Source organism: Diaporthe batatas, assembly GCF_019321695.1.
Source record: "Diaporthe batatas strain CRI 302-4 chromosome Unknown Contig00003, whole genome shotgun sequence".
NCBI classification, from domain to species: Eukaryota; Fungi; Ascomycota; class Sordariomycetes; order Diaporthales; family Diaporthaceae; genus Diaporthe; species Diaporthe batatas.
Genome location: NW_025408550.1, coordinates 549,292 through 573,025, shown reverse-complemented (window position 1 = coordinate 573,025; position 23,734 = coordinate 549,292). Strand labels below are relative to the sequence as shown.

Genomic DNA, 23,734 nt, shown 5'->3' with positions numbered 1-23,734 from the left:
GCTGATCCTCGGGTGCTACACTCACTCAACTCAACTCACCAGTACCACTCAGATCTCAGCCCCGTGCTTCTCTCCAACGGCACAGATGTGCCCTGCATACAGTATCTACCACGTCGTCAACCTCGGACGAAAGAGACCCCAGCCCGCATGTGAGATGGGTGCAGGGTGCGGCCGTTCCCGTTTCGTCGCGTAGCATTGGGCAGGGTGGGTTGGGTTGGGCAGGGCAGGACCCGGTCCCGAATCCCGACCCGGGCGGGAGGGCGGGTGGGCGACTCATGTAGATGAGGCAAAACGGCCGGTGTGGAGGTGGGGTGGGTGGCGTTCGTCGCGGAGAGTCAGTCAGTCGGTGTCAGAGGAATGTCGGCTTCGGGGGTTCGGGGCCGGCCGGGGTTGGGTGGCGGAGTCGTGCGTCGGGATTTGATGGCTGGGGCCCGGAGGTGGACGTTGTCTGCTAGATGGATCTGCAGCCGTGTGATCCCGTATGTGGTGTTGCGCCCTCGACCAGGCTGGCTGGGTATGGATTTCAGCTCCGTCATGGGGTGACTGATGCATGAGAGAGTAAACGTGTGACGTCAAATTACAAGAACTATACAATATGTCTGAATAATGCCTATGTGGTTGGTTGGTTTCCCTTGCGGATTTCCTTGCGGACGTCCCTCTTGCCCGCCGTCTATAGTGGTCCTTACCCCAAAAGCCTTATGGGTATCATCAAAAGAAAATATCGAAGGATGAATATCTGTCCTTCTCCTCTCCACACGTGTCCCGTATGTGCACATGCATCCTGTATGTGTCCAGGTAGGTACTTAGTTCTGAAAGCCGCGCCCGCCGCCTACACAAGATCCCGCGGGGCGTGGCCGACCTCCCTGGGGGAACGGCTCGCCGACCCGCTGCCCCAGCCTACGACCTGGAAGTCGACCCTGTTGAAGAAGTCAGCCGGCATCCGCGCTGCCGACCCGGGGTCCCGCCAGGTTGGTGATGTGAGGTGCGACACGTGCGGGGCGGCCGAGCCCTCCGACGCCATGCGCCGTATCCTGGGCCTCGGGGGGCTGAGCCCCTCGCTGGCGACCGTGTCGATGGAGCTGAAGCGGCCCCGCGACGCGCCCAGGGGCTCGACGTGCCCCGCGACCCGGATCGGGAAGTTGCTGCCGAGCGCCTCGTGGATGATGGCGCTCGGCGGCTGCGTGACGACGATCTCGTCCAGGATGCTCTGGACGGACGGCCGCCGGTGCTCGGGCGGCTGGCACGGGCTGGTGAGGGCGCCAGGCACCCTGGCCACCCTCGGCCTGGGCAGCTTCCGCTCTGGGTGCTGCTGCACCAGCGGAGGGCTCTCCACGAGCTCGTAGCAGTGGTGATCGCACTGGGACGGGGCGCGCGACGACTGCGACTGCGACTGGTAGATCCCCGTCCGCGTGCAGTCGGAGCTCGTGTCGATCGAGCTCAGCTTCGGGGTCGCCCGCGGGCTGGCGAGCTTCTCGATGTCGATGTTTTGGTGATCACGGCGGGACATGATGCCCGTGGAGGACGACACGCCCTCGGTTGGCGTGAGGAGGTCACGGCCGGGGCCCCCGTAGTACGCCGCCTTGCGTCGCCTCAGGCCGGGCCCCAGGCTGTCTGTAAACCTCTGCCTTGCGGCTCGGGCGTATATGGGACGTAGGGTTGGGAGGCAGGCACAGATTATGGCGAGGCACACCTCGCCCATTGTCCAGGCGGCGGCGTCGAGGTTGTCGTAGGTGACGTCTGGGTTGCGGTTTACTATGGGTAGGTACTTGATCCTAATACCTGATATGGAGCAGTTGCTTTTGGTCATGTCGTCAGCAAGGTGGCGAGGATGGAACCCTGATTCGGATAGGCGCGGTTGACTTACAGAAGACCTAATGAGAAAACGAGGATCAAGAGGAGCCGCTGCCTCATCGAGACCTTCATGTTCCACAGGACCGGTATGGGCAAGGTGAATATCACAAGGTCACTCAGGATGTTGCCAGCGGAGTGGATATACCACTGGTACGTAGGAATGCAGGTGGCCTTGACGTCCTTTATCCAGTATCCCGAGATTGGGTGGCAAGTGAATATGGACACCAGCACGAGGCCGATGCTCCATGAGCCAATAACAAGCAAGGCAATGTTGATCGGCCGGCGAAGCTTGGACCCGAATATGCGTCTGTATTGCAGCAGCAGCGCATTCTTGATGGAGCCCAGGGCGCAGTAGTATAGGATGACTGTGAAGTAAAATCGCTGTTGGCAGTTGTCAGTCCAGTGTGCATCAGAAACAGAGTCCATAAGAGCGCTCACCTTGAAGTACTGCTCGATCTGCGATTCGCTGAGGTCCCACAAGTGTTGTCCAAGTCCCACCTCGGCCATGAGACAGATAGTGATGCCCAAACCCACGGTGAAAACCTAAAAGGTGTGTCAGTACACTGTGGCAGTGGACTTGCCTATCCTAGCGAGGTGATCTTACAAATGCCGCCAACACAGCCCAATCGTCTATGCCGACCCAGCGGTCAAGGTGATGTCGGGCGTAGAAGCGCAGGCCGACTACCAGTGCTGCGAGTGGTATCAATGTAGAGACGACGGCCCTCACAACCCCCGACCTGTTCTCGGTCGGCAGCTCGACCCCTTCCGGGCCTCGAACATCCGAATCCATCTTGTTGTCTCGTGAGCTAGCCCATTAGCGTGTATGTGGTCTCCGTCGGCGGGCGCGCGATTCCGTCGGCGATGGAGCTGGTGGTTGACGTGCGGTCGACATTACTTGAGAGAGGTCAGCCGTGTAACCGAGGCGTGAGCAGAGATTTGCGTCGACATATATATCAACCTTAGTTTGAATTAGGCTCCGTCTCTCCGCCACCCGCCCGCCCCGGACGGTGTGCGGGTGACCCTTCTGGAACAAGTTCACACAGCCCTGCCCATAAGGTGTGGGCCCACCTGTAGAAACTCCGAGCGTGTGGCATCCGTAATGTTGTGCCTGAGTAGACGTGCATCCCGACATGCACCCCGACATGCACCTGTGACTCGCGAGGTTGCGAATCGCTGACAAGGTGTGAACTTTATTCCGCCATCGCTTTGCAGCCTTGAGACGACTCCCGAGGTCTTCCCGCCCGCGGGAGGATGGTCACCTAGTTTACATGCAGTCGGCCCCATCAAGCGAAGCAAAACTCGTCCCAAGTTACCCGTAGAGGGCGATAGTTGAATAGACCAGTCCAGACGTTAGACGTAGGGTGTAGTTGCACCTTGTCCCAGCATCAGAGGGTCCAATGGAGTTCTCTCGCTTGCGGCCCAACCCGTGGTTCTTCCAGGGTCCAAACCGTTGTCGGGCGAGCACCGCAACCACTGCCTGGCCAGTCCCTGGTTCTGAGATAACAAAAAGCCAGCCTGCCAGCCTGCTAGCCTGCTAGCCTGTCAGCCAGACAGCCAGACAGCCGCCGTTGGAACGCGCGCTATCGTGCGCTGGGGTAGGCAGACTGTGTCAGATCTTGACCCGGAGGGGGCCGAATCGTAGGCGCATGCAGCGGCAACCTTATTTTAGAGCCTAATTAAACTTTTGGGTTTTGCACCAGCACCAGGGCGGCGAGAGGAGGGGGGGTTTTAGTGGTGAAACCCGCTGGCCTGAACACCACATGAGTCGACAAACCCAAAATCCCACTCGAGTCGACTCAACCTCGCAGCAGAGAGTGAAAATAAAGTTGATGTGCGTGCGTCTAGCGCGGCGTGTATGCAGCCTTGAGTGGCCACAATCGCATCCTCTGTCGACCGAGAAATGTTGAGACGCACCCAAGAGTCTTCGCACTTTTGGATTGCTGGCCATAGACTTTGGGCTGCTCCGACCGCTGGAACCGTGCCTTTGGTGCACCGTCACGGCGGCTCTGGCATGGTCAGATCAAGCCTATCTTTTGTTGATCCCCAGCTTGGTATCTCGCAAGCTCGTCAGCTCAGCTTCTGTGCGCGGCTGGGCTGGCTCTGGGCGCGGCTGGCTGGCTGATGAGCAATCAGACAGAGAGCTCCAGCTGTTGCCGAGCCCCCCGCCAGCGTGGTCACGCGTGCGTGGACCAGCCTGACTCGAAGCAAGGCAGGCTGAAAGGTATATGACACAGCCCGGGGCACGGCGGGAGAGGCCAAGGCCCCCATCGAGATGGGCAACCGCTGTTCTGTCAGGTCAGGACAGGTAATGATAGACTGACATGCACGTGTGTACAAGGCAGAAGGAGGAATTAACCGACGTTTCGAACTCCACCGTCCCGGCCCAAAACGAACTCGTGGAGCTTGTCAGCCTAGAGGGCCCGACGTTTCAACTCCACTGTCCCCGGCCCAAGAGAGGCTCGTGGAACCTGTCAACCTGGTGGCCCGCGCATGATGGATGAGCCTGGAGCCTGGGGCCCGGAGCCTGAGAGCAGGGCGTGCGTCGCCTGCATGTGGCACCAGGTCTGACATTAGGGGGGAGTCGCCTATATTTCCTGGGGCACAGACGATCGCCAGAGCAGTAGCCACAATACTGGGGTTTCAGGCGGCAGTTGAGCACGGCTAAGGTGCAGACCGAATTGGCAATTCCGCTTGTCGAGATGTGATGTGATGCTAGCGCCGGCCAAGGAAATAAAGAAACAAGGCAGGTGTAGACTACGGAGTACCTAAGGTAGGAGGAGTGGCAGCCTTATCGATAAGAGGGCTTATCTGCAGAGCACCGTGCAGGGGTCCCTGCACGTCACCACCCATCAGCACGAAATTTCCGAGCAGGGTCCTGGAGACAGGGCCATATGGCCCCTCGTCAGTCAGCAGCTAGCGCTGTGATCATATGATGCGAGATGGGTACATGGGTGCTTTCATGAAAAGGGAAAATGCACTGGCAAGATACGAGAAGTGTAATCTTGACGACGTCTGATGAGGCTGAAGTCTCAGGCTGCTTCTCATTTTCATTAAAGCCTCAAGTTCTCTTGGCACATGCCCCCCCCCCAACCGTGTGGCGACATAACTAGGTACAGGACGCGAGACAGACTGAGCTGGAACGGGGAGGCTCGACGAGGAAAGCTGCTCCTACCGCAATGCTTGCCAGCTGCACCCTTGCGAGACCCCAAAGTTTGGGCAGGGCAAATCTTAGCGAGCACCCCGATCGACTCGCACGCCGTGATCGCTACAAATTATCCAAGTCTCAAGCCTATTAGCCCTCATCATCATCGGCTCACCTTCAACGGCCCTGGTCTGGCGACCTGGCCCGAGATAGACCTTCACACAGACCACCGCGGCGCGTCTGATCGGAAGCTATCGGGACACATTTGCTCCCATGTGGTCGCGCCGCCGGTGCTAGCGCAAAGCCTGACACTGGAACAAACTAGGAAAGCAGGAGCACGCGGTTCCAGGTCGTCAGGCCTTCACATTTTCATACATCCAGCAGGGCCTGCTACACTATCTATCCGCAGTGACAACATCAAAGGTCGGCGGGACAAGGTACATATGTAGTTACCCTGCCAAACCCAACCATGCTAACAAGCACTTGAGGCCCGACTGGGATTGTCCTCTGGAACCACGGCGGCGCCTTCATCATGGAAGAGCAGAGACACCTCTCGACCACGCCAAAGCGGGCACGGTGTTCTGTCCCTCTCCCAAGTGTACCGGCTGGCTCTACGGACATGGCGGTGTGGTGGCCGGAATATTTGAACTCCATCCCCAGCTGCGCTGACAGCAGGACGTGGGCACAGCCTACCCAAGTGCCTAGTTACGCCAGACTATCTGACCCGAACGCTTGGTAATGCTGGCTGATCCAACCACCATAGATAGGCCGGTGGCAAACTCGAACATCATGTTCCTGTGCTAACTACCTGTTACCTGTCGAGCAGAAAGAACCCCAGCCGCCGCCGCAGCAGCATGAGCGGCCCGGCCCGACTCGGGCACCCCTTTGCCACGGCCGTTTGTTCCTTCATTTGCCCATCTTGAGGGGCGACGAAGTAGTAACTCGGGCCGGGCATTGTGGGTTGGGCTGAGTGGGTGCTGGCAATGACATTCAACTGTACTATTGCAAGGGCGGTGTGCCGCATGATATTACCATTGCAGCTGGGAACATCCTTTGGGCTGGGTCGTTGGGGGGGGGGGGCGTCGAGGTCGCTCGGATCGAGGATTGCTTGGTTCATTCGTGTCACGGAACCGAAGGATTAGTTTAACAATAATACTAACACATATCAGTGGAGTGTTCCCTCGTGGGCTCCTTGCGCCGCATGGGTCTCCGTCGGATAGAGGTTGCGGAAGTCGAAATTGATTCGGCTGGACCTAATGTAACGGGTTAGCCAGTTTATTAGCTTCGAGTAATATGAAGACTAGTCGACCTGTTCAATGTCCACATGTTTGTTTTCTACCTAATAGATACTCCGAGCCAGAGATGAGTCAAATCAACACCGGGTATATGCGGTGCACTTTCGCCATTGCCAGGCTCTAGTTTGCCTAGGTATCAAGACAAGAGCCTCCATGACATTATTAGCCCAGCCATGTATCTATCTGCCTGGGGGACAAAGGAAACCCTATGATATCCCCCAGCAATTACGTACCCAGATACTCAACAAAATTGTGATGACTGGCAACTGTTTCGATTCAGGAGCGACCTCAACTAACTTACTCATCATTCGACTATCCTGCTTCAAAACGAGACCCACCCCACCCACCATATGAGGATCCCTCCTACATACATATGCAAAGCTTATACTAGTCCTGCTGCTGCCGCAGCGTCCCCGCGGGGCGGGCGCATTGCGCCTTGGCGTCTGGGGGGGAATCAGGGCCCCTGGCGGCAAGCGTCTGTGCCCACCAACGACATTTGTTTCACCCTGCCCCGTAGGGGCAGCCAGCCAGCCACCGCGAGCATCGCGATCGGTATCGGTCAGGCCATCGCGCCGGCGCCTCGGGCGACACAATCGACCCACGGCGGCGCGCCTGTCACGTCACATACACGCGACTGGAGTGGGCCGACTCGCTTGTTTCGCCGAGGTGTGCACAGAACATTGTCTAACCTGTCTAACTAGCTCACTGGCTATCGGCGGCAGGTGTTATTATCACCCCAGGGATACGCGGCACCCGTCCGCGCTGGCGACAACCAGCGTCAGGGCCTGCCTCTCCATCCCGACGGCGACGTGCGGCTGCCCCTCCTCCGAGGCCGGCACCGCGATGCGCGGGAACACCTGGACCAGGCGGCACAGCGCGTATGAGACCTCGAGCAGCGCAAAGTCCTGGCCCAGGCAGAGGCGGGGCCCGCCGTTGAAGGGGAGGTACGCCCAGCCCACGTCCTTCAGCTCCTCCCACCGCTCGGGCCGGAACGCCTCGGCATCGTCGCCGTAGATGTCCTTCCGCCTGTGCATCGCGTACACGCAGTAGCCGACCGCCTGGCCCGGCCGGACGAGGATGGGCGCCCTGCCGTTGGGCCCGCCGCCCACGGGGAGCGTGGTCGGGCGGATGGCTTCTCTTGAGTTGACGGGGACGGAGGGGTATAGTCGGAGTACTTGGGCGAGTTAGGGTTTTGAGGTTCGAGCTAGAGAAAGGGTGGTCGATCAATGGGGGGTGCTTACCTTCTTTGACTACGAGACTCAGGTATGGCATCCGCGCGGGCTTCAGGTCATCCCGCGACGGCGGCTGCGAGCCAGGGCCCAGGCCGCAGACGCTTGCGACCTCGTCCCGCAGGCGCTGGAGAACCTGTGGGTGGCGGGCCAGGAGCCTCATCGACCAGGACAGGCAGCACCCAGTGGTGTCGCGGCCCGCGAGCAGCACGTTGAAGCACTGGTCCCGCAGCACCTTCCTGTCCTGCGTCTGCTCCGCCAGTGCGTCAATGAACGAGTAATTGCTACGTAGTTCCCCCTTGCCCATGTCCTGCGCGCTGCCGCTGCCGCTGCTGCTGCCCGGCCGCCGCAGTGCCTTGTCCACCGCCTCGTCCACAAACTGGTGGCACCTCCTGCACGCGTCGCGGAAGGTCCTGTCGTTGAGCAGCCAGTAGAACTGGCCGAGGCGGCCGCGGTGGGCGAGGTAGTCCTGGGCGAGGTTGAAGGCCTGCGCGAAGGACGACTCCTGGCCCGCGACCTTGCCCCAGTCGAGGTCCAGCACCGAGTCGCCGAAGAGAAGGAACATGGTCGTGTCGAAGGTCAGCTTGAAGAAGAGCGGCTGGAGGTCGACGGTGCTTCCGTCGCCCGGGATGGCGTCGATGAGGTCCTGGACGCAGCTCTTGATCTGCTCGAAGTTCTGGGACCGGTTGGCGGCGAACTGTGGCCGCAGCAGGGCCCGCGAGTGCTTCCACGGCGCGCCGTCCTGGGTGAAGATGCCGCTGCCGAGGAGGGGTTTGAAGTGCGGGGCTCGCAGACCGAGGCCATAGTCTGGGTGAGTTGTGACTGTTAGTCAGATATGCTGCGGCCGTGGCTGAGGCGGCGGCATGGGTGCCGTGGCGACGTACCTTCGAAGTTGGTGGAGAGGACGGCCTCAATGTTCTCCGGGTCCACCGTATCGATGCCGGTGGCACCCAGTAGCTCCTGGACAAACGTGGTGCCATTGTCGTCGACGACCTCGAGGAAGAACTGTAGGATCTGCTCAGTCCTGGCGTACTTGAGAGCCTTGAGCAGCATGTCCAGGCCAAGGGGCCAGGTCGAGTTCCATATCTTTGGCGGCAGGCACCCTCGCTCAGCGGCAAAGCGCTCCTCGGCCTAAGTGGTCGTTAGCAAGTGATCAGGATATTGGGGTGGAGGGGGGCAACTGAGGGCTTGCTCACACGACGGCGTTGGCTGCGGCCGAGAAGGTACCAGGCCAGAGACGCCGACAGCACTATGCTGAGGAGCACACGAAGGGCACGTGTCTCAAAGAGCCATTGTGTCGCCGTCAGGTCCATCGTGCCTGGCAGAGGTGAATGAAGTCGAACGTGGGATTTTGGTGACAGCAGGGTTGGCCCATGCTATGCTGAGCTCATTCTGCTGCTCGGGGCCGATGCATTGGTTCAGGTTGCTTCGTAATACCCCGGCAGGACACACGAGAGAACTGGCGCCATTCTGCACATGTGCAGCGTAACATCAAGAGACCCCCTGTTGATCGATAGCAGATTGATTGATGGCAGCTACCTAGGTAGGTTGGCCACCCGAAAGCAGGCTAGTGCTGACTGCCCACTGCCCAAACACGTGACTATCGCGTTCAACGTCCGTCGGGACGCGTCGGGGCGCGTCTGAGCAGCAGTTAATCGACGGTCTGGAGTGCAGGCCATCGACCGACCTCAGAGCACCCTGCAGCCATGCTTTCAGTGAGCAAGCATCTCAGCAAATGCCACAAGGCTTAGCAGCTGGCATTTTGGAATGTCTACACGAAGCGAACGACTGACTTGTTCATATCTACCTAGGTATCCTCGTGCACTTAATGAGCAAAGTTGGCAACGCAGCCTGGCACGATGCAGATGCGCGTCTGTGTCAGCTCAACTCAAATTCGCTCAGACAGATGCCTGTTCTTCATCATCGCGCCAGATGGAGCATGGGTCTCCCCGCCGTGGTATTCATCTTAGGCATGACCGTGTCTAGCTTCCAAGTTTGCCGCCTCGCCCTTGTCAACGCTGTGGACTACGATGGTCAGGCGGCTTGTGCCGAGGCACGCGTAGGGCCTTGCTGGTTCTTTTTTGATGCCTATATCGTTGTTAGCTAATGTGTCGACCGAAAAAGGTCCTGACGGGCGATAGCTCGACTCTCGAGCTTTTATGTCGATGTTGCTCCCCGTGATGACGAAAGGTTTCCTAGCACGGGAGGCAGAGGAAACAAGCAGGCGTCGTTTTGCGATCAGCTGGCTGTGGATGAGCCTCGTTACGAAGCAGCTCGGCCATGGAATCACCCGTGTCATCGTGCTGACTCGGGCTGGGCTATGGGAATCTGTTGAGGAGGATGGCCTAAGATGTCGATTACAGCAGCCTCACACTCGGCCGAGATGTCTCGCTTCAATTTTCGATGCGAGGACGCTGCAAAAATGCATTTTACAGGTCAACTGGCTCCTTCTGCGTGTTCGAGAGGCACGCAGGCTTTGAAGCGTGCTCGTGCCCAGGTGGCCAGCAGGCATGTATGCTGGAAGCACATCACGACCCAGCAAGGCCTCGGGCTGTCAGACTGACTGTGCACCCGATCAGCCATTCCCTTCTGCATCCCACATGAACCCCCTACACCATGCATGAATGCCCCTCTGTCTGGCACACCAAACAAGTGCCAGCGTTCCTCGCAATCAGAAGTTCAACACATCATGGCCGTAGCAACCTGTTTTCATCAACCTTTCGGCATCATCTTTTTTTATAGGGAAGGGATGAGAATTGGAGGAAAGTTGAGGGAACAGACGGTCCTCATGGCTTCTCTCTCGTCTGTCTAGACGAACCGCCCACTAATGTATACCATCTCTAGACAGAATTTCAACGACAAGACATTGTGGCTAGGCCGTAAAACTCGATGAAAGCATACCATGGCATCATTCTCGATTGATTGAAAGCTTCAGGGAAAGTAAACAGCAGACTACACTGAGTTTTCCTTGTGTCAAGTCTGGCTTTACTAGCACTGCTCGAAGCCTGGCTGCCAATATTCGAAGTGGGACGGACGTACTCGAAGCCCTGGGGATTCCGAAATACACCGGCGGGATGAGATGTAAACATCCCGCCATAAACCAGCCGACGGACTCAGGACAGTTGTTTTTCCGAATAGGAAGTTTCCCAGTCCCTCAGAAAAACAATGGAATCAGATACGCGGTTCTGAGGCACAGCCATCCGCTCTTTCACGTGACTCCTTGTGGACTACATGCAAGAAATCCGTCGTGAGGACAAAATAGAGAGCGAGGGAGACGACTTTAGGACACATACATATGAAGGAATTGGACGGGAATTCGCAGGCAAGGTTGAATATTTGCGGCTGGGGAGTATGGATTTGGGGAAATAGTCTGGTGTTCCTGGTTGAAGCTCGCCTGCTCATCTGGCTGGCGAGACGCTCCACGAAACCTGTTCGCTCGGTGGTGTGTTGAAGCGCTTGCTCTTCCCAAATATTCCAAGGTTGCCTGGCAGCCAAGCCGCTTGATCCCATCGCATCATACAAGCTTGGGGCCTTCTAGCTAGATTGACTCGAAGTAACAGTTTATATAAGCACAGCAGCTCTCGATCAGATCAGAGTCTGCAGTAGATGTGACAGTCCTACAGCCCGAGGAGTACGCAGTGATATATCTGTGCTATTTCCCTATACCTTCATCAAGAGTCCATGTCTGTTGCGATCCTCCAGATGCCCTCAGCAGGCCCATTCGGTACTGGGCCACCCATGCGCACCTGGTATCCAGGCGCGGTCGATTCTAGCTGGGCTTGTGGCTGGTTATCAGTGACTGACCAAGGGTGACTGTCCAAAGTAACTGGCCTGGGCACCGAGAAGCGTTTGACTGACAGCTTCCCATTCACCTGTCCAGCTAACCAGTTATGGGCAGATTCCATTCACCCAAAATATCCGCACTGCCTCGCAGTCCAGTCCCAAGTACTGAAACCCCCTCCCCCCCCTCCCAATCCAAACTCAACCTCCCTCCCTTCCTCTCTTCCTTCAACCCAATCTGGTTCTGCCTTCGAGTTGTCAACAACCGACAGTCTCAAGCATCACACCAGACCAGATTCCCATCAGCGATTTCGAGCAAGACGAACTTGTTTCGTACCTCCAAGTTTGTTGATAATCCCCCTTCCTCCATCAAGTACTCATCTTGTGCGCCCCATCCACCGATCGTACAGCCAAACGCCGTCTCGAGCAAAGGGGACTCGTTCCTCGCCTCCAGATTGACGACTGTACCACCACTCGACAAATAGTCGAAACTGAGCCCAATACGTAGTTTTGAGCTTCGAGGTTTGTTTTTCCTCCTCAACTGACGCCCGCACCGCCCACCTCACTCCAGGGCTGCTACGTACTCCCACTTGAGCACTCTACCGCCCGTCGCCCATCGCCCATCGCCCATCGCCCATCGCCTTACTCCACCACAGACACCTTGGCAACCAAGCTTCGAGGTCTTCCCATCAATCGCTGACAAACTTGACATCACAGAACTTCAACCTCACTCAGGACACCCAAACCCACACAAATCAATCTTGACTCTACCCAAGATACCTACGACTTTGTCGTAAAACAGTCGTGAGCTTCGAGGTTTGTTTTTCTACCCCGCCTCACTGCCATTCACTCTCACTTCACTGCCATCTACTCCCACTTGAGCACTCTACCGCACGTCGCCCACCACCCACCGCCCTACTCCACCACATGCAACCAATCTTCGAAGTCTTCCTATCAATCGCTGACAAACTTGATATCGCAGAACTTCAAGCTCGCTCAAGGCATTCAAAACCCCATCTTTCCCATCACAAATCAATCTTGACCTCACCCAAGATACCTGCGGCTTTACCGTCACGCAGTCGTGAGCTTCGAGGTTTGTTTTTCTACCCCGCCTCACTTCCATCTACTCTCAATTCACTGCCACCTACTCCCACTTGAGCACTCTGTCGCGCGTCGCCCCTCGTACTGCCCTACTCCACCACACGCTACCAACCTTTGAAGTCTTCCCATCAATCAATCGCTGACAAACTTGAACCCACAGAACTTCAACCTCACTCAAAGTACCCAAACCCCAACCTCACCCTCACATCAATCTTGACATCACCCAAGATTCCTGCGGCTTTGCCGTAAAACACCATCATGTCGGCCATACAAGGCGTCTTCGGCGCCTTGTTAGGCTCACTAAACTTCTTATTGAAGTACGGCCTTCTCGTCAGCTGCTGCTTCTTCGCGGCATCCACATCCTTCATCATGGAGGGCGGCAGCTATCTCGGCGTCGCTCTCAACCTCGCCTTCTTCGGTCTCTTCTTCGGTCTTGTTCTGGCATCCAACCCGAACTCCAGTCGTCTTGGTCACACAGATGCCAAAGTCTCGGCCGTCTTCTTCTGGTTGCTTGGTTGTTACTTCCTTCATCTGGATGCTACTCGAGACACCATCTTCCTTCGTGAAGCGACCACAATCTGCATGGCAGCATCCGTCGCCCTCATGGCCCCTGTCGCACGCCGCGAGGCGAGCGTCGGGGAAACAAACGAGGGAGGCGATAGACCAATGTGGACTAGAAATTGGAAGACGTTCCCTTTGGCTATGGTTCTGCTGGCCTCTGTGGTCTTCATTTCATCGCAGAGCGGCCTCAACACCCCGGCGGACGGCATCTTGGCTCACCCGATGATTGTCAATGACACCATCCTCGTCAAAGACACCATCCTCGTCAATGACACCATCACCGTCAACGACATTTGCCTGCTCCCGCCCGAGGTACCAGCTAAAGCCAACCTGACCATCCCATCAATTCCTGTCCAAACTCCCGACTTCATCACCACCCTCGGCACGCCCTGCCAAGTCACCCCGACACCTGCTCCACCTTCACCGGTGCCCAAGTCCACCTGGGTCCCAGCAGCAATGTCGACGGCGATGCCCACACCAGAGCCTGCCCCGACAGCCTTGCCTGAAGAAGTCGAACCAGAGCCTGATGTCGAGCCTCAGCCTGAGCCAGAGCCTGAGCCTGAGCCACAGCCTCATCTCGAGACAGTGGCCGCACCGCAGGACGTCGCCGGCGCCCTGGAGCTCCTCGTCAGGCTGTCCACCTCTCAAGCCAAGTCGATCCTGTCACCTCAAGCCAAGTCTGCCGTGTCGTGGTACCTCAGCTTCCGAGTCGAGGATCGCTGTACCTTCGCCGCACTGGCAGTCCTCTTGGCATGGTATCTGCTCTGGAGGCTCGTCAACATCGTCGACCTCATCTCTGCGTGCAGCTTCCTTCCCACCGTCTGCTTCCTCTCATTGGTCCTCTGCTTCTGCCTCGATCGCTATGAACTCCCTCGCAGCATCTCCCTCGCATACAGCGTTGGAGCTTGTGTGATATTCATAGTCGCCATCGTGGTGGCCACCTTCGTCGCCTACTTTCTCAGGTTTCTTAGGCTGGCCAGGCTGGTCAAGGGCAACGCCGCCGAGCTGCCCATGGTCAAGTCCGACATCTCCAAGGTCTTCGGCAACCTGTCAAGTCTTGAGAGCACTGTCGAGACAGTCCAAAACGACCAGTCCAGTTTAGGGGAGATACTCACTGATGCGGTAGGGATTTTTGGCCGTCGGATGAGGTTGTTCGAAAGGTCAACCGCGACAATCAATCTATTTATATACGGCTTCGTGGGCTTGGTTCAACGCGGTATTTTCAACTTGCACTTGCGGATCGGGGCCCTGTCCAAGAGGGTCACCGGTCTCAAATCACGTGCAAAGCGATTGTCCAAGCAAGTGGCCTATCTCAATAAGCGGATCGGCCAGCTCCAGAGAAGCAAGGCTGATTCAGAGGTTGTCAAGAGACTCGCGCAGGAAATGGAAGACCTCAGAACACAGCTCGATGGGCTCGAGAACAACGGGGCAGACGACGAGGCCCGCAAGAAGCTTGAAGACAAACTGAATGCGCTGTCCGCCACGGTCAAGAAACTCGGCACCTCTTTAGGGTCCCTAATCGATGAATTCGTCAAAACCCTGTGCCAGGAAATCAAGAAGCTTATGGACTTTGTTGACGGGCTGCGCACTAGAGTCGATGGAATCGAGGAGAAGATGGACAAGCAGGAGACCGAGCGCGAGGCTGACAACAAGGCAAGGACCAAGTCATTCTTCAGTCTCCAGGATCAGATCAACTCGCTGCGCGGGATGTGGACGGCATTGGAGAAGAAGCTAGTCGGCAAGGAAGACCTCAAGAAGGTGAAGGACGACGTCGACGAGAAGCACAACGAGACCAAGAAGGCCATCGACAAGCAGGGTGACGACTTCAACGCGCGCCTCGAAGAGAATGGCAAGGCTCGCCGCGAGGAACAGGCCGCGTTTATGGCCAAAGTCGAGGCTCGTTGCCAAGCCACCGATGCTCGTTGCGATGCTCGTTGCCGAGCCAGCGAGGATAAAGTTCAGCGCATCCAGAATAAACTGGACACACACGTTGCCGACTCAGCCAAGCGCGAGAAGGAGCAGCAGGCCAAGCACGATGAGGAAATTGAACGCCTCGGGAATGAGCTCGCCAAGGAGCTTGACGACAACGCCAGGCTCACCGAGAAGGTGGAGGAGCTGAAGTACATGGCCACCAAGAAGGAGGACGCCCCTCAAGCTCTCCACCCTGATGTCGTCCGACAGATCAAGGTCACGATCCAGACCGAGGTCGCCTCGCAGCTGCTGTCCTACTTCGGCAGCCGCCAGTTCCTCCTGTTCATCAGCGGGGCCGTGATGATCACCCTCCAGCGCCTCATGGCCATGGGCATCAACATCCCCTCCGTCCTCTCTGCGCTCCGCCCCGGCGCTCGCACCGCGCCCCAGCCCGGCCAGCCCGCCAGCGGCACTCGCCCTGTCCCTCCCGCGCCACGCTTCGGCAAGGGCCTGCGACACTTCCTCAACCGCTCGCCAATGTTCAGGGGCGGCGTCGTCAGTCCCATCTGGTCTTCCTTCTCCCGTCGCCAGTGGCCCACCCTGGTGCGGATCTTGGCCATGCCGGGCGGCGACCGCCTCCTGTCCGACTTCATCGCCACCCGCATCCCTCGATCGCTGCCTCCACCCGGCCGTCGCAGCCTGCCCCCCGCCCTGCGTAAGGAGGCACCGAGGCACGGTCCCGGCGGCGGCGGTGAGGTCGATCCCAGCAAGCGCAGTGATCCTCCCACTCCTACTCATGGGTCGAGTTCTCATCCCCATGAGTCAGCGAAGGGAGATCCTTCGCAGGGCTCCGACGCTGCCGCTCCTGGCCCCTTTTCTTCCGAGGCCGAGGGCTCGCTTGCTGAGAACGGTCCTGATGGCAACACCACCAATGATGGTGACAACAGCACTGGAAGCTCAAGCAAAATCAGGGTCCCCAGGACAGACGAACAGGAGGATGCTTCTAGGAAGCGCTCAGCCGCAAGAGAGGCGCTCCTGGGCTTCCATATTGACGTGAAGACTGGCAAAGTCACCGATCCTAACGGCAGCGACGACCCCGTTGCCTGTGTCCTTGCCCATGGCAAAGCTCCAAACATTTCGGAGGTCGGTCCAATTGTCGACTGTGAAACCGAAACCGGCCTCTTTCGTCGCCAGCGTACGCCCACTTCCGTGAACAGGGTCGTCGCAAAGATGTTTTTACCCAACGAAACTAAGTACACGCGGTGGTTTGATGAGACCTACACCCCCAGTCTCCAGCCCGCAGCCACTCCCTCCCCATCTTCCAACACCCCAAACTCACTCAGTTCTTCCCGTCACGCCCCGCCACCTTCGGATGAGCGTAGGCCTGGTCCCGATTCCACCAGTCGCGGTAAGAACAGTGGCAGGGGTGGCAACCGTGGCGGCGGTGGCGGCCGTGGCGGCCGTGGTGGTTCCAACAGCAGAGTGAGTTCCTACTTTTAGCATCCCTTCACAGGCCCCCATCTTCCACAGCTTGAAATGTTCCGGAGCGCGTCATTCTCAGACCCGTTGCATGTCGCTAACACGTACTAGTAGGCTGGAACGAACGACCAAGACCAAGCCGTAGCAAGCGGCGCAGCCTCTGGCTCACCCTCGGGGGGGCACGAAGACGCCGGCCTACCATCCCCTACTGAAGCTGACACTCAGACACAACAGCCATCGGACCCCAGCAACACACCTTCCAGCCCTCATCATCCTGAATCTAGCCGCAAGAAGAACAGGAGGAAGAAACGCGGCAATGGGGGAAAGGGTAACGTGTCCCAGGCCCAAGATCCCGAGTAATCGATGGCCTCCATCGAGTGTAAGGAGAGTCTAGAGAGAAGACTCAATAAGACTCCAGACTCAATGTGCCCAAGCACTTTACATTGCGACCAGAATACGCAAAGGGAAAAAGAAAGTAAGAAATAGAAAACGAAAAAAAAAGGAAAACAAAAAACACACACAAAAAAGAGGAAATGAGCGCTGAGCTCTCGATGGGAGTGATGGAGTTGTTCATGAGGTTCTAAATTTTTGAAGGACTTTACTACAAGGATGACTTTCCAGTACAGAACCAAATGGATGATTAGATGTGTATCAATGAAAATCAAAATGAACATGATTAGTTACATGTGTGGACAATTGCTCAAGCCATGGCTACTCGTGGTCACCAGTTGACGTAGAAACATTGAACGGGCTTGGAACCGTGCATGGAAATTGCCCCTGCTGATGCGTGCTAATGGTTAGGACCCTGATATGAATCCGAGTCGTTCTGGAGTCTTGCTTTCGTCCTGGGGTACTTCAATGAGATGCGATCTCAGATGGGCTACAGCAATCACAGATTGCCACGGTTCGTAGCGACTTGCCACAGTTCGCAGCGAGGCCCAAGTGATAACCCCTGGCCATCCGCTAACGGGACGGCACAGTGTCTGAGAAAGGGTTCATGATCGGCGCTTGAGATAGGCAAAGTACATTTCGTGGCTTCCACGCATACTCTTGCCGAAGACGTGTGCGTTACTGGAGCTGGAGCTGCGGCCGAGTCAGGTCTGAACTGTATGCCAAGTGCGGATGGAAAGGACGTCAACTGGTCTCATTCAGCTCGGCGGTTTAGTTTTGCTCACCGTCTCCGCCTGCATTTGCCTCATTCTCAGGCAATGATGCTGGAACCAGTACTGTGTAATAAATTTTTAAGAATGTCCAATCTGCTCTCCACCACCGACCTTTTGTTTTCTTAGACGCTGGGCCATCATAACGGGAGCTGACAGAGCAGAGGAACTCCGCAACGTAGAATGAGGTTCTCGTTGGCGGCATGGGCCGCGCCTCGGCCGCTTCCCAGGGTTGTAATGCCATCCTGCATGTTACTACTCACCGAATGAACAGCAGTGGCAGCGGTGAGAAAGCGGACAAGTGGAGTGATCCAAAGAAGCCCAACGGGGACCCGAGTGACCTTCCGTGCTGCGTGCTTTGCCATGCAAGACCAACGCAAAGACGATGTGGTCAGGATTATGTTACCTAGGTACTCTTTTAAACGTAGGGTCTTGAGCGTTTACCACTGTATGAAGGCACCACATACGTTTTAAATATATGGGGATTAGAAACGAAATCACATGTTACCTAGTTCGCCTTTTTGCTTCTGGTCTTCTCACAGTCACATGACCCACATGGACTACCCATTCGGAAAGATTGCTCCAAAGTGTTTGTGCTAATTTCAGGGGGCTGACTACCAGCTTTTGTCGATAAAACAAACTCGCCAGAATTTGGCTTCTAAAAATGTAGCTTGATACTTGTGAACCACGAACCACGAACCACCTTTTTTTTCCCATGGACAACAGAAAAGTCCTACATGGATTGTTCCGCGACAGAAGGTTTCTGGGTGCATATGCTGAGCCTACAATCCTTTTCTCAAGGACCTTGCCAAGGGTTGACAAAAGTCTCATACTTTGCCTCATCAAGGAGACCGCTTCATGACTTCTCGTTGTATTCTGCCCCAGGTACAAGTCTCTGGAGGGGCAATCTGTCAGCATCCACATCACACTGAGCTTGAAGGAAAATATTGCGTCCCGGTAAGCAATGGACTGTACTCACCAATCCAGGGACTCTGACACCGGCATCGAAGATCATCCTGTAGGGCGCGAGCACCGCTGAACTTGGGTAAACTCAGATGGCAGTCCCGCGTCAACCTTTGGGTCCGGTCCGAGGAAATCAGCCCACGCCTCCATGATATGCGCTCGGACTTTCGGGTGGAAGTCATCACAGAGCCACACGCGGGAGCTTGTCGTGTTCCCGGACTTGGGGCACAGCTTTCGCTTGGCGAATATGCCAGGAGTTCCCCTTGCCTGTGAGAAGATGGAAATGTGAGCAGACTCCAGAACCGGCATGGCGGTGGTGGCCCTTCCTGCAGCGATGAGTATATGCGTTGGTGACAAAATCGGCTCCTCGGGATCAGGCCGGCATATATTCAGATACGAAGACATCTCATGCCGAAAGCTTAGACATGTCTCATCCATACCGCAACGGGGTTCTATCGGGCCATAGTCGTCGAGTAGCTGTTTGACCTTGTCTTCGTGTTTATCCAAAGCCGCCTGACATTCTTCAGTCTTCCACGGCCTGTCATCCCACTCGTCCCAGTATTCGAAGAATTGCAAGTCGATGTGCTGCAATCGGGGCCATCTCCAGGTGTTTCTGTAAACGTGGTGCTTCAACCGTGAGAACGGTCGAATGAATTCTTCGTCTACTTCGAATGGGTTTGCACATAAAGACCGGAGTCCCTGGCTGTTATCCCGCAAGACAGCTGAGAAAAGCGCCATGCATTCCGGTCTGTGCGGACTTCGAGTCTTCGTGTCGCGGTCAGGCACATGAGCCGTGTTTCGCAAAGTCAGGTTTTGAAGCGAAGGCACGGAGCTGGGTAAGGAATCAATGAGATCTGGATAACGATACATGTGAGCCTCCCATCGTGGGCTTGCATAACTTGAATATGAGGGAGCTTACATAACAAGCGCACCCATGGTTCATCAGACTCCACATCAAATCTAGGGTCAAGTATCAATGTTTCCAGGTTCGGCATCATTTCTATGACCTCCTGCGCCATCATGTGGGGTATGCAGTCGGGTGGGATGCTGAGATATGTCACCTTGTCGAGAAAGGGTGGGAGCTTGGACTCTTTGTGAAATATAGATGACAATTGGCAAAGTTCCATAACTCCGAAGGCAGTCCGGTCACGCGAGTGTTCCCACATAGAGGTGGTGTTAGGGATGAGTCGATGGCCGTGAGACCAATCGATCTTTGCGTCCGGAAACTGCGATGTTGCGAAGGCGATCTCCAAGGGTCGCCGGCCTCCCCCTTCCTTGCGAAAGTCCCAGCGATGAATGTATTTCAAGAAATCCCCGATGCTGTCCACGATTTGGGCAATCTCAAGGCCGTCATTCTCCTTGTACCACGGTCCTGTCTCGCTATCGTCGACAGCGAAATTCAGGCGAGTGAGAAGCTGCCTGCGTCTATCCGTAGCGAACATCGCCTTGAACGCCAGGACCTCTGGGTCGTCGAGCGCATCGATGGTGATGTCGTTGAAAATGACCTCCTCGATGTCGTCCCTCCACTCCTTGGCGACTGTGGCCAGGTTCGAGGTGAGGAACGGCTTGCCGCGATCGGTATCCACGAGCAAGGCCTCATGGCGGATTCGTTTTCGGATGTTGTACGGGAGATCCATGAAGCCCGGGCCGCTCCGGGCTTTGCTCTTCTCGGTGCATGCGGTCGGCTCGGTCGGGCGGGGCGGCTTCGAGCTTGCTCGGGTTTGAGGCGTCTTGTCAACGAATGCCTTCTCGAGTGCCAGCGACATCGCGGAGGTCTGAGGTGTCTTGTCAAGTGCCAGCGACATGGCTCGGGTCGGAGGCTTCTCGTCAACGAGTGGCTTGTCAACAGCCAGCGACATCGTGTCGAACGACATTGCCATCTCGCCATGACGTCTGGCAAAGTGACATCTCGCCAAATGCCGTCTTGTTGAGCGACGTGTTGTTGACGGACGTCTTGTTAGCAGACGTCTTGCTGACAGACATCTTGTCTACGGCCCTCGTATGAGCCTCGCGCTTCTTGGCGGTGTTCTCCATGCCGTCGGGTGGCGGCATCGAGGCGGCTCAGGGTGTTCGGCAGTGCTGGCTCTCTGTGGGGACGATGCTTGTCAAGATCGGACTTGGAGATTGAATGACCTGCTGAAGGAGTAAACTTACCTGCAAATGCAGCAAATGCTAGTGGGCGTGTGTAGAGGGAGGAAGGTTGACCGTCGTGGACGATCGGTGGGTGTGGTGTGCAGGTGGAAGGATGGAAGGAAAGAGACCTGTGGGCTGCAAGATGCGAGGTTTAAGTACTGCGCCGCGAGGTTGGCCCAGGGTGGTCTCGTGTGGGTGAATGAACAAGAAAGTTGCGGAAGTGGGGCGACATCAGACTTAGAAGTGAATATATATTCACCTGCCGCGGCACAGGACGGCACCTCTGATGCGCGTCGGTGGGCTGGGAGAGGTGAAATAGATAGCTGACCTGCCTCCAACGTAACGGAATTGAGCACTGCCGCGCACAAGACCCCTTGAAGCGTGCCTGGAGGGATCGATGTCCCAATCAGTCGCGTGCCTCTGTCCTAGCCAGTCGCGTGTCTCTGTCTCGATCTCGTGTCTCTGTTCCTGGCCGGAGACTATGTCGGAAATACGGTCACGACGGGCACCTGGGCACGATCACGACAGGTAGGATCACGTCGGAAACACGATCACCTCGGAACACAGCGAGAGAGAAAAAGACACCCTACCGCAAACCATAATCCTCAAAAACCTCCAAAGTCAATATTTTTGTTTCTGCCTCACCCGTACCCAAAAGACATCAATGCTCTATTTCTACCGGAACCCTTCCGACACCAACTTTAAATGATGACCCCGGCGATCTAATGATGAAACAAACACCTTCAACACCAATAATGAAATCCCAAATGCCCTCTGGCCTCGCCCACTCCACCGCGTTGGGCAAATAATGTACAAAATGCCCCAAAAGAGAGTATCGTCGTCCCCATAATATAGATATGTATGCATCTTGCCCCCATCATGCGAGCATCCGGGCTGGCCGCCGATTTCCACCTCCTCTAATACAAACGTATCGAACATGAGTAACTTCACCATCACTTCTTCGTCAGCCTCTACTCCGCGTGAGCGTGCCCCTCGTCAACGCCCTGTTCCACCTGGGCTCGCGGCTCCTGATGTCTTGGCCGTATTCCTCCTAGCAACCGCTCCCGTTGTTCCCGTCGGCGACTCCGCTCAAGCTCGACAGCAACCGTGACGATGTCTTCGTGCCACACGGTCACAGTGCCCGGCACGTACCCCAGGGACCGAACAGAACTCTGGATGTTCAAGAGCCTGTCCTTGGTGGCCCACTTGTACCCCTCGAGGCTGAGCGCAAGCGGGGGCTCCACATAGCCCAAGGTGAAGATGAGGCACACCCACCAGACGAAATGGACAACGATAAGCATCACCCAGGGGGGGATCGTGTGGAACCTGCTCCGGTTGGTAGCAGCCGGGTCCCAGCCCCAGATGGCAGCGCAGGTGAGGCCGACGTGCCACCAGAACGGCACGTCGTCGCTGCCGTCGGCGGCGTTGTAGGCCTGGCCCGCAATGTTCTTGCCGCCCGCGACGAGGGTCCTGGCGGCCAGGATGTGGATGTCGGCGCACTTAGCGGCCTCGACAAAGCTGGCCCGGTTGGCGCCGTTACCTACCTTGAGCAACGGGATACCCGGCTTCTGGAAGGCGTCGAAGACCAGCGGGAGCACCTGGCTGTCGCCCCCGCCGTAGACGATGCCCGGGACCACGACGATGGTCTTGAGGCCGCCCCTCTTCCAGCTCTCGTTCTCGTCCAGGACCATGTTGTGCGCGATGCCCTTGGTCCACACGGGCTCGCACACGCCCTCCCACGGCCACGGACGCCCGTTATGCGTCGGCGCCGACTCCCTGATAGGGGCCCGGTGGTCCGTCTTGTACACGCAGGTGGACGAGGTGTAGACAAACACCTTGACGCTGGATCCCGGCCGCTTGGACAGGCGCAGCAGGTTCGCCGTGCCCGTGACGTTGGTGTGGTAGAAGCTGCCGCGCCAGAATGCGTTGCGCCGTTCGTAGATAGCGTTGGGGCTCGCCGTGTGGAATATGACCTTGGGTTGCACGTGGTCCATGATGGCCTCCACCTGGGCGGTGTTGGTGATGTCGCACTGGTGGTAATGTATCTGGGGGTTGGCGAATGCGTTGCGGCTAATGTCTCTGTCGATAACATGTATGGCCCCACATGCGTTTTCACGTTGCTGTATAGAGAGCTTATGGACCAGGTGGTGGCCAATGAAGCCACAGCCGCCCGTCACGAGCACCGTGCCGAGGTGGCGGTCGGGTACCTCATCCTCTTCCACCATCTCCACGGACTGCGGACTGGGTGACCTTACGGAGACGCCTGCGGGATCGACCATGATATGATTGGGTCTAAGTGTGTGTGGCACAGCGACTAGAGATAAATGGGCAACTCAGGACTCAACGTGGACAGGCTCGGAGTATGTGTTGTTTGTCTGGAGCTCTGGACCTGTGAAGGGAGGGACTCGATGGCGAGAGGATGGGAGAGAGGCGGCGGGTGCAGACGCGGATGTTGACCGAGACCTGGACTAGGCCCAGACACGTTCGCTCCTCGTTCCTACCGTGCAGCATTCCGCTGTCCGGCCTGCAGTGTGACGCTCGGAAAGGGCGAGCCGTATAACTTGGCGTTGAGCTCGGCCGGGCTATCGCTCGCGGCTTCTCCCGAGCACTCGAGCTTACCAAGGTAGGGATGACCGGAAGGCCACCTTGCTATCGTGCTAGTCATGCAATGTATCATGAACTCAGGCACGATCTCGGGGGAGGGGGACACCGGCTCAGAGTTACCGCCCGGCTCCTGCCTCATCCGTTGCTGTGTGCGTGGATGGCAAGGGCTGGTCAAGACGTTGAAGCTTATCTGGAATGGAGAATGTGACCCGGGACGGAGCTGCAAGATGTCGGGGCGGGGTCGTATTTAAACTCCCGTCCCGCCCGCCCCGTCGATGACGACGATCCGCCAACAAATGCTTTATACCAACCGCAAAATCACTGATGAAAGGCAGAATTCGAAAGAGTTAGTGATGAAAAATGGGGTTTATGTGACGTTCTCCCTGATCTCCCGGCGTAAACAGGCCATCCGGGGAGGACACGACAACTGGGGAAGACAGGGAGGCAAGAGGGGCCTTAAATCACGGGTACAGGCTATACTGAGGCCATTTATATTCGGAGGCCCCATTGGATCGGCAAGAGCAC

General features: G+C 56.9%; 5 protein-coding genes across 5 annotated transcripts; 1 reads left to right on the top strand and 4 right to left on the bottom strand.

Moving 5' to 3' along the window:
- Positions 1 to 652: 652 nt before the first annotated feature.
- Positions 653 to 2,641, bottom strand: KVR01_003974 (uncharacterized protein; the record flags this gene model as incomplete). The annotated part of the gene is made up of 4 exons (XM_044794217.1): positions 653 to 1,796; positions 1,865 to 2,232; positions 2,290 to 2,394; positions 2,456 to 2,641. 4 exons carry the CDS (start codon positions 2,639 to 2,641, stop codon positions 830 to 832), a joined length of 1,626 nt encoding a protein of 541 aa, XP_044648989.1. The 3' UTR covers positions 653 to 829.
- A 3,783-nt stretch (positions 2,642 to 6,424) lies between these two features.
- Positions 6,425 to 8,991, bottom strand: KVR01_003993 (uncharacterized protein). The gene is made up of 4 exons (XM_044792764.1): positions 8,714 to 8,991; positions 8,402 to 8,648; positions 7,530 to 8,324; positions 6,425 to 7,462 (listed from the first exon to the last, which is right to left on the bottom strand). Exons 1-4 carry the CDS (start codon positions 8,828 to 8,830, stop codon positions 7,020 to 7,022), a joined length of 1,602 nt encoding a protein of 533 aa, XP_044649008.1. The 5' UTR covers positions 8,831 to 8,991; the 3' UTR covers positions 6,425 to 7,019.
- Positions 8,992 to 12,656: 3,665 nt separating this feature from the next.
- Positions 12,657 to 16,709, top strand: KVR01_003733 (uncharacterized protein; the record flags this gene model as incomplete). Its single annotated transcript, XM_044789005.1, has 2 exons — positions 12,657 to 16,352; positions 16,584 to 16,709. 2 exons carry the CDS (start codon positions 12,657 to 12,659, stop codon positions 16,707 to 16,709), a joined length of 3,822 nt encoding a protein of 1,273 aa, XP_044648748.1.
- A 1,811-nt stretch (positions 16,710 to 18,520) lies between these two features.
- On the bottom strand, positions 18,521 to 20,277 carry KVR01_002176 (uncharacterized protein; the record flags this gene model as incomplete). The annotated part of the gene is made up of 2 exons (XM_044789439.1): positions 18,521 to 19,326; positions 19,392 to 20,277. The coding sequence occupies 2 exons, from the start codon at positions 20,275 to 20,277 to the stop codon at positions 18,521 to 18,523; spliced, it is 1,692 nt and encodes a 563-aa protein (XP_044647191.1).
- Positions 20,278 to 21,427: 1,150 nt separating this feature from the next.
- KVR01_002675 (uncharacterized protein) lies at positions 21,428 to 22,921 on the bottom strand. The gene has a single exon (XM_044783148.1). It carries the CDS (start codon positions 22,882 to 22,884, stop codon positions 21,577 to 21,579), a length of 1,308 nt encoding a protein of 435 aa, XP_044647690.1. The 5' UTR covers positions 22,885 to 22,921; the 3' UTR covers positions 21,428 to 21,576.
- Positions 22,922 to 23,734: the final 813 nt, after the last annotated feature.

Bases quoted from the DNA above. Each gene is read 5' to 3' on its own strand.
- KVR01_003993 (XM_044792764.1), bottom strand. From the start codon at position 8,830: ATGGACCTGACGGCGACACAATGGCTCTTTGAGACACGTGCCCTTCGT. The intron at 8,649-8,713 runs GTGAGCAAGCCC...ACGACCACTTAG, and splicing joins GCCGCAGCCAACGCCGTCGT to GCCGAGGAGCGCTTTGCCGC. The intron at 8,325-8,401 runs GTACGTCGCCAC...CAACTCACCCAG, and splicing joins CCTCTCCACCAACTTCGAAG to ACTATGGCCTCGGTCTGCGA.
- KVR01_002675 (XM_044783148.1), bottom strand. From the start codon at position 22,884: ATGGTCGATCCCGCAGGCGTCTCCGTAAGGTCACCCAGTCCGCAGTCC.